At 45.0% G+C, this 9229-nt stretch overlaps 1 protein-coding gene across 1 annotated transcript; it reads left to right on the top strand.

Annotated features, from left to right (window-relative positions):
- Window positions 1-1200: 1200 nt before the first annotated feature.
- On the top strand, window positions 1201-3932 carry DUSP2 (dual specificity phosphatase 2). Its single transcript, XM_044660790.1, has 4 exons — window positions 1201-1633; window positions 2024-2151; window positions 3148-3367; window positions 3718-3932. Exons 1-4 carry the CDS (start codon window positions 1246-1248, stop codon window positions 3930-3932), a joined length of 951 nt encoding a protein of 316 aa, XP_044516725.1. The 5' UTR covers window positions 1201-1245.
- The last annotated feature ends 5297 nt before the right edge of the window (window positions 3933-9229 follow it).

Raw genomic sequence — 9229 nt, 5'->3', positions numbered from 1 at the left:
GTATGATGTGCTAAAAATATTAGGTATAAATGTAAGACTTTCCTTTAAAAAAAAAAACAAAACAGTTCCAATTTCTCAGAAAAAAAGAAACCCCAGGCTAGAGTAGAGAAGGAGAGGAAAAAGGCACAAGATAGGAGAAGTGAAAAGAGACCTTGCAGGAACAGGAGTGGGACTTTTAGCAGCCCAAAGTATCTGGTGGGAAAGGGAAGGAAAGCTAAAGCATCTCTAAGAACTATAGAACAAAGACTGAAATAGATCATATTTAGCTTTGGGAAGTCAAACTCTGAAGAGCTAAGTTAAATGTAATGTGACTTTTACTTTTCTAGTCTTCAGTTTGCTCTCTTTAAAAACGAGAGTTGAATTAATTTCTGAGGTTCATTTTAACAATTGAAACTCATTGAGGGCAGGGATTATTTAGGGTTTTTGGGGGGTCTTTGTATCCCCAATATCCAGAATAGTACCCTGCACATAGTAGGTGCTTAATAAATGCTTGTTGGATTCGAATTAATGAGAAGGCTCGGAAATGTCATTTTTTAGTTCGTTTTTTCGTTTTTGTTTTTTTTTTTTTTAGGACTCGAGAATATATAATTTGTGGTTTAGGAAAGAGCCTGGACTTGTCAAAAGATGTAGGTTGGAATCCTGACTGCCATTTCTTTTCCGTGGGTGGTCTTGGGCAAACCCCCTTCCCCTTCTCCCAGCCTCAGTTTCCGTATCTGTAAAACAAGGGGGCCAGACGGGACGATGATCTTTTTAAGGTCCCTTTCAGGGCTAACTTCGATGATTCCCTGAATTGTCTTGGGGATTGGGCCGGGGGAATCTTCTAGAGGGCTTGTACTACTCACTCCCTTCCCAGAAGATGATGAGTCTCCCTCCCCCTTCTCCCCCCGCCTCCTCCCCCAGTTAACATCACTAGCTGCACTTCCCTGGCCTTTCCCCTAGCCCTGTGGGGGCGGGGCGGCCTCTTCAGAGTCCACACGTGAGAGAGCCTTCCTAAAAGAGAACTCTTCTGTTCCGGAGACTGCCCTTGTAAGGGAACTCGGGGGCGGGCCAGACCGGTATTTAAGTCCTCCGAGGAGCTCTGAGATCAGACGCTCTGCAGCAGCCCTAGTGGTAGGAGCCAGGAGAGAAGAGGGAGTGAGCGGGGTCCGAGAATCCCGAGTTTCTCCATTTGCCCACTCCTTGTGTGTTTGGTGTGCCTCCCCCACCGGGCAGGGTCTCCTATCTCAGACCTTTTCAGGAGTGAACATGGTGATGGAAGAGGTGCTGCCTATGGAAAGCAGGGAGCTCCGGGGGTTGCTGGGGGACCCTCGCGAGGTGGACAGAACTCTGCTGCTGGACTGCCGGCCCTTCCTGGCCTTCTGTCAGAGCCACGTCCTGGAGGCCCGGCCAGTGCACTGGAACGCCTTGTTGCGCAGGAGGTCTCGAGGGGCTGCAGGCGTACATCTGGACTGGCTGATCCCCGACCGGACCTTGCTGGGCCGGCTGAGCCAGGGGGAGCTGTCCCGAGTCGTGGTGCTGGACGAAGCTAGTGGCTCTGTGGCGGAGCTCCGGACTGACAGTCTACCCCGAATGCTGCTCACTGCCTTGCTCCAGGAGACTCGAGCTGGACCCACCGCTGTCTGCTTCTTACAAGGTAAGCCCCGATCATTTTCCTGTACCCGGGAATCTTTGCCTGTATTTGACTACTTAACCACAGTCCCCGAAAAGGAGCTTAGAAAGAACTGTGTATCTGGAGTCCAGAGGCCTGGGTCTAGAATACCTGCTCTGAGAATTACTACCTGCGTGAAAGTGGCCAAGTAATTCCGCTTTGCAGGGCCTCGGTTTCCTCATCTGAAAAAACAAGAGGGTTAGACTAGATGATCACAAAGGTCCCTTCCAGCTCCAAGCCCTGATTTGGCGACACACAGCCGGTACTTAGAGCTCCACACTTCTCTCACAAGCATTATTCCAACAGTGCCCTGTCCGGAGGAACCCCCTGGTTTCGGCATCCCTCATTTATGGCTCCCCTCTCTTCTCTTTGCAGGAGGCTTCGAAGGCTTTCAGGCCAGTTTCCCAGATCTGTGTTCAGAACCTCCTGCACCGGCTTTGCCTCCACCTGTGACTGAGCCAGAGAGCAGCCGGCCAGGCACTGGGACTCCTTTCTACGACCAGGTGAGTGACACCCCACAGAGGCTTTGGGTTGGTCTGGGGCTCCTACAGTGCCAGATACTTTAGAGACACTTAGTATCCCAGGGGTTGGGAGAATCCTTCCAAATGTGTGTGAGGATGCTTATGTCCATGTGTATTTGCATATGTGTATTTATTATAGATTTAAAGTATTGCTCAGGGGCCACCTATTACCTGAGGTCTTTTCTCATCCCCAGCCTTCACTTAATCAGTTAGAAGCAAGCTCTTTGTTTTGTTAAAACTTTGTATTATTTAGTTTTTGCTTACCTATCTCCCTTTGTATATCCTTCAGAATGTAAGATACTGAAGAGCAGCTTCACTTTTCTTTGTATTCCCAATTCTTATCACAGTTTTTACACATTTAATAGATGTTTGTTGGATGGAATTGATCGGAATGTGTGATATTGCATGTGTTTCATGTGTCAGTGCAACACCACACAGTGTAGTTAGTAGGAGAACACTGAATTTGGAGTGAGAGAGGATATGGGTTCCAATCCTATTTCTGCTACTTGTTAGCCCTGTGCTCTCTGATAAGACTCTTAACTTCTTTGATCCTTTATGTCTTCATCAGTGAAATAGGGAGGTTGGACTAGATGATCTCCAGGGTACTTTCCAGCTCTGAATCCTATGATCCTGTATGTGTGTGTGTGTGTGTGTGTGTGTGTGTGTGTGAATGTGGGTATGTGTATGTGCTTATTATAGGTCCAGATTAGATCATTCAGACTTTATCATATGCAACACTCATATTATTATGTGAGGGCTGGCATTATTATGTAAGACCTGACGCATACAACTCTTCAGGCTGGGTTTCCCCCTCTGGGGATATGTTTCTGTCCCTTCTAAATTCTCTGAGACCTTTAGGACAACAGATTAGGGCAGGAATTATTTTCTAGTGATGTCTCCAGATAAGGTACTAGAGAAGGGTTGGTGTCACAATAGGGCTGAGCAAGGGATCTCACCAGTTCTTCCTTTTTTCCTCAGGGTGGCCCTGTGGAGATCTTGCCCTTCTTGTACCTGGGTAGTTGCAACCATTCTTCAGATCTGAAGGGACTTCAGACTCTGGGCATCACAGCTGTGCTCAATGTCTCTGCCAGTTGTCCGAACCATTTCGAAGGCCTTTTCCGCTATAAAAGCATCCCTGTGGAGGACAACCAGATGGTTGAAATTAGTGTCTGGTTCCAGGAGGCCATTGGCTTTATTGGTAAGAAGCTTTCCCTCTTTGGAGATCCTTCATTGAGAATCTTAATCAGAGAATCAAGTAAAAGATCTGGGTTTAGGGAGTTATCACATAGGATTGGGTTGTGGGGTGGAGTGAGGGAGATTATTGTCTTCCTACCCACACCTTCATCCAAAGGGGGGGTCTTCCCTAGCACTGTGCTCAGAGTGGTCATGGGACAGGTTATAGAAAAGTGGTAGGAGAAACAGACCTGGTGCCAGTGGGTGAGGTAGGGTGGGGAATGGACCCTTAGAATAAGGAAAGTGCTTAGGGGCAGAAGTTCAATTTCCTTTTCTTTCCAGTTTCTCTAACTACTCCTTTCTCCTCCTCTACAGACTCAGTGAAGAATTCTGGGGGAAGAGTCTTGGTACATTGCCAGGCAGGCATCTCACGCTCAGCTACCATCTGCCTTGCGTACCTGATGCAAAGCCGCAGGGTGAAATTGGAGGAGGCCTTTGACTTTGTCAAACAGCGTCGAGGGGTCATTTCCCCCAATTTTGGTTTCATGGGACAGCTTCTGCAATTCGAAACCCAAGTGCTCTGCCACTAGGAGAGGTTGCATTCCTGCCTCTCCTAACCCCTGTAGCCCTCTAGACTACCAGTCCAAATGTGGGATCAGTCCTGTTGCTCTCTGAGAAAGGAGTCTTGCTTTGACCCCTGCCAGTAAGGACTTTCCGGTTCATTGGGGAAAGTCTCATTTGAATGGTGGAGAACCAGGCAAGCTGAGAGAACTGATTCTCTCTTTGGGGGGCTGCTCCCTCCCCTCTTCTGGGCACTCTTTCTCTGGAAAGTTGTCTCCTTGAGCTGTGAATGGCACTTGTGGGAAGGAAAAGAACATGAAGACAGCATCCTGGGTGTCCTGATTTGGTGCTCTTCTGCTCTGGGTGTGAGGTCAAATCCTATCCTCTAATCGAGGAATGGAGATGAACACTAGATCTTCTCCATTCCCCATCTCCCGCCCTTCAACAGGCAGAAATTAATTGGGCCCCACACACATCCATTTCTTCCTGCCTTCCTGGCCCCTGACCATGGCTTTGGGGTCAATTGCCAAAATTCTCTACCCCCATATCCCCATTAGCCCTCTCTACCCACACCATGAGACTCACTACCATTTTCCACCCTGGATATCCCCCAAACCCAAGCCACTGGGGCACTTTCTTCTGAACCCTGTGCTGTGAAAACCAAGATGCCCTGGGGTTTGGGGTAGGGGGAAGGGCCTACCCAGGATCAGAGGGCCTTGAGAATGAGCCCAGCTCATGATGATTAAAGAGAATCCTGGGAGTGTTGGATGACTCAGTGGACTAATATGCTCTATCGCCAGCATCTTCCTTACGTAGGAAAGCAATACAGCCTCTGTATGTATGTGTTGTACTGGAAAACTATTTATGTTTAACTGACATTTACAACACCCCCCTCTGCCACCTCCCCCACTTCCCCCCAAGCCCACAAGCCTTGTGGGTGGGCTTGGAAAATTAGCACTTTATATTTATACAGAACATTGTGGATGTTTTAATAAAACATTGTTTTGGTTTTTTTTAAGAAAAAAAAAAAACAAACACAAAACAACCCTATGTTTCCTGTCTATATAAGGGCATGAAGGGATGCATAAGCTGTTTCTGAATCAGACCTCTATCTTTTTCTTCTTCTCAGCCTCCCCTAGAGAGAAGGAGAGAGGTCTGGGTGTGGGGTACAGAGGAATAGCTCCCAAAGAATCAGGAGACTTGACTCCCAGACCCTGGCTAAGCTCCTAAATGGCTTGATTTTTTTTTATGAAGAGGCTGATCATTTCATCAGAGAGAGGGGCACACTAGCTATTCCTTTCTTTCTAATAGCAGTTATCAAGAAGGATAATACCTGGCACATAGTAGGCAATTCATAAATACCTGTTGCCATCTCCTCTTCCTTTTTCTGGGGGTAGGTTATGAGAGCCTTTGAAGCCTCCAATCCCCTTGCAAATCTGGGGCTTGAGAAAGAGATGGCAGGAGAAGGTTCCCTGAGCTATTAGGGGAAGTGGAGCTCTTGGTCCCCTGGAGGGGCTACTTTTCCCTTTTCTGCTTGGGGAGCTGCTTTACCTCTGGTAGGGGTGCTGTAGGTGTCGCTAGGAGGGAAAAGTGGTCCCAGATGGATACAGAAACAACTCAGACTGGGAGACTAGCTGCTGCCCTGGGCCAGACAGGGTCAGCCTTGCTCCAGGCAGTAGTCCTGGGAACTCTGATCTTGGGAAAATTCCCAACCTCATTTCCCCATTCCCCAAGGCTGAAAATCCTCTTGGGTCCTCTTCCATATCTTGAGCAAGAGTAGCCCCATCACACAGGACTCCTTCTTCTCCCAGGCCCCATCAGGTACCTCTGTTCCCTACTTCAGTTCTGAGCCAGTAGTCTATGTCCCAGAAACTTCTGTGAAAAGGATGAAGAGAATTAGGGCTGAGTACCTAACTGCTCAGCTTCCTGGGGGAGCATCATCAAGAGAAAAACAATATATTTGCAGCACAGCTCATTCTCCAACAGCTCCATTAGGTAGGAATTTGTAGCTCTGACTTATCCCTCAAAACTCAGACAGGTTAAGTGACTTGCCAGGTCACACAGTGGGAGAGCTAGGACTAAACCCCAGTCTCTAGATTCAAAGTCTAGCACTTTTATTTCTATTTTTTTCCATCAAAACTGTACTAAAGGGGGCGCAAGGTGGCTCAGTGGATACAGAGCCAGGCCTGGAGACAGTGAGGTCCTGGGTTCAAATTTGACCTCAGATACTTCCTAGCTGTGGGATCCTGAGGAAGTCACTTAATCCAAGTCGTCTTCTTTTTTTAAACAATAGACAAATTTTTTAATAATCATTTGGGGAAATGCTCAACATTACTGATAATCAACTTTTACTGCTCTTCTGCCTTGAAATTGATGCTTAGTATTGATTATAAGATGGAAGCTAAGAGTATACAAAAACCATACTAAAGAAACCACCAGGTCTTGGGTTCAAATCGGGATCTCAGACACTTCCTAGCTGTGTGACCCTGGACAAGTCATTTAACCCTCATTGCCTAGCCCTTACTACCCTTCTACCTTGGAACCAATATGCAATATTGATCCTAAGACAGAAGGGAAGAATTAAAAAACTCCCCAACACTCTTTACTTTGAGTAACAATAGGAGTTGTGGGTAGGAGGATATGCCTTCATTCTGAAACTTCATTTTCATTTTCTTTACTCATAAAAACATCTAGGTGATGCAGAGGATATAGTGCTGGGCATGGATTCAGGAAGACCTAAGTTCAAATTGTCTCAGACTTTGGGCAAATCACCTTTGCCTCAGTTTTCCTGTCTGTAAAAAATATTTGTTAAGTGTTTAGCATAACACCTGGCACATAGTAGGCATTTAATAAATACTTGTTTCCCTTCTCCACTTCCTTTCTCCAGGGGGCTATTAGAGCCTTAGAGGCCTCTAATCTCCATCTTAAAACTGAGGCTAGGAGAAAGAGGATGGAAGTCCTTGAGCTATTGGGGGCAGTGGAGTTTTTGGTCCCCAAGATAATAACATCTCCTTCCCAGGGTTGTTAATGAATATCAAATGAAATAATATTTATAAGATATCTAGCACAGTTCTTGCTGTGTAGTAGGCAATAGGATGTCATATAAAGACTGCTGAATCTAGAATTAGGAAGACCTGGGTTCAAATGTGTCTCCAGCACTTGCTGATTATGTGACCCTGGGCAAATCACTTGACTTTTGTGTGCCGCAGTTTCCTTATCTGTAAAATAATAATAATAATGCCCACCTTTTAGGGTTGTTGTTAGTATTGAATGAGATGTGTATGAAACACTTTTGCTAGCCTTAAAAATGCTATAATAAATGCCAGCTATTATTGCTGGATTCAGTCTTCTTCTTTTCTCTTCCCTAATTCACCCCCATCTAAAAGTGAAAACAAAACAATACAAATTCAATGAATATTTTCCAAGCTCCAGTGATATACTAACACTGCATTGGATGCTGGGGGAGCTACAAAGACAAACAAGATGAACGATTAAACATTGCCCTTGCTCTTGGAGAGTTTGTAGTCTGATAGAGTAGATGGGAAAGTGATATAGATGCTTTTGGTACAAAAATAAAATTTTACAAATTATAGAAGGGAGGTATAAACAAAGGGCTATTGAAGGTTGGGGAAGGTCATCTTAAGGTGGTGAGGGAAAGGAACTCAGATAAGGCTTCTGGGAAGAGATGGTACTTGAGATGGATCTTGAATGATTTCAAAGGTGGATGGAGGGGAAAAGGAAGTGCTTTACAACTATTCATCTCATCTGATCTTCACAACAGTCCCAGGAGGTAGGTGGTATTTTTATCCCCATTTTGCAGACAATGAAACTGAGGCCCAGAGACATGAAATGATAATACCACTTAATTTCTTCTATAGCTCCATCAATCAACATTTATCATGGCCTCCTATGAACAAGGCAGCTAGGTGGCCCAGTGGATAGAGTGCCAGAAAGATTCATTTTCCTGAGTTCAAATCCAACCTCAGACACTCGACCCTGTGTTCCTTTTGAGCTGGAAAAGGAAATGGCAAACCACTCCAGTGTCTTTGCCAAGAAAACCTCAAATAGGGTTGTGAAGGGTTAGACATGATTGAAATGACTGAACAAAAACCTAGAACAAGGTTCAGGTGCTCAGGGAGATGATATACGGGTGAATAAGACTGAACCTCAATCTCCTGGTCTGGAAGAGTATAGATGAGTGGAGTAGAGCAGATTGGGATTATACAGCTAGAAAAGAGTTTGGCTTCAGTAACTGTGTGACCATGAGCAAATTACTTAATATTCCTGAGCCTCATTTTCCTAATCCGTAAAATGAGAGCAATAAGTCCCCACCAAGTAATATCATTGATTTTGGGGCTGGAGGTAGGGAAAGCCCCATACTCTATAAATATAAATTATTCTTCTTTAGGAGTTCCTCCCTCAGGAAGTTCTTCAGTAGCTAAGCAACATTACTAGTATTTTCACTAGTATTGCTGCATTCGGTGTTACTATCCATGAAACAATATAGGACACTAATCATATTAATTAAGAACTAAATTATGTAGTGAAGAATATAGGGATTCAGAAAAGGTGGGAGACTCAAGAGTTGTGTTTCTTAACCTCTTCTCATTCCCTTCCCTCATCAGCTTCTTTCTTTCCTTCTGCTGGTGAATGAGTGAAGGAGTAAGTAGTCCTTAGGTGATAGCTCTTGTCCCCATCCCAACTCACAATCACATACCTACATAGTCCCTTCCATTTTCTTCCTGGGCCAGAGAAAACAGCAGGGTTCAGTAGGATGAATCAATAAATATTTCTAAGGCATCTCAGTGCCTTAGGGAAGAGGTGTAGTGTGGTATAATAAAGGGAAAGAACTATTGGGTTCTGCAGTCAGAGGAATTGGGTTTTAATTTGTTGCTCAGGTGTTTTCAGTTGTGTCTGACTCTGTGATTCCAATTGGGGTTTTCTTGGCAAAACTGAAGCAGTTTGCTTTTCCTTCCTTAGCTCATTTGTCCAAATGAGGAGACTGTGGCAAATAGGATTAAGTGACTTGCCCAGGGTCACACAGCTAATAAGTGTCTGAGACTAGATGTGAACTCAGGAAGATGTGCCTTCCTGACTTCAAGCCCAGGACTCTTTCCACTTTATCATCTTGCTGTTTCTTTGAAGGTTTTGCTTGTTTGTTTTAAAATTTTTATTTTTAAATAATTAGAAAAACCTTTACCTTCTGTCTTAGAATTGATACCAAGTATTAGTTCCAAGGTAGAAGAATGGCAAGGGCTAGGCCATTGAGGTTAAATGAATTGCCCAGTGTCACATAGGAAATGTCTGAGTTCAAATTTGAACTTAA

The sequence above is a fragment of the Gracilinanus agilis genome, chromosome 2 (genome assembly GCF_016433145.1).
Source record: "Gracilinanus agilis isolate LMUSP501 chromosome 2, AgileGrace, whole genome shotgun sequence".
Taxonomy (NCBI): Eukaryota; Metazoa; Chordata; class Mammalia; order Didelphimorphia; family Didelphidae; genus Gracilinanus; species Gracilinanus agilis.
The sequence above is the reverse complement of the archived record's forward strand: the minus strand, read 5'-3'. Positions and strand labels throughout refer to the sequence as shown.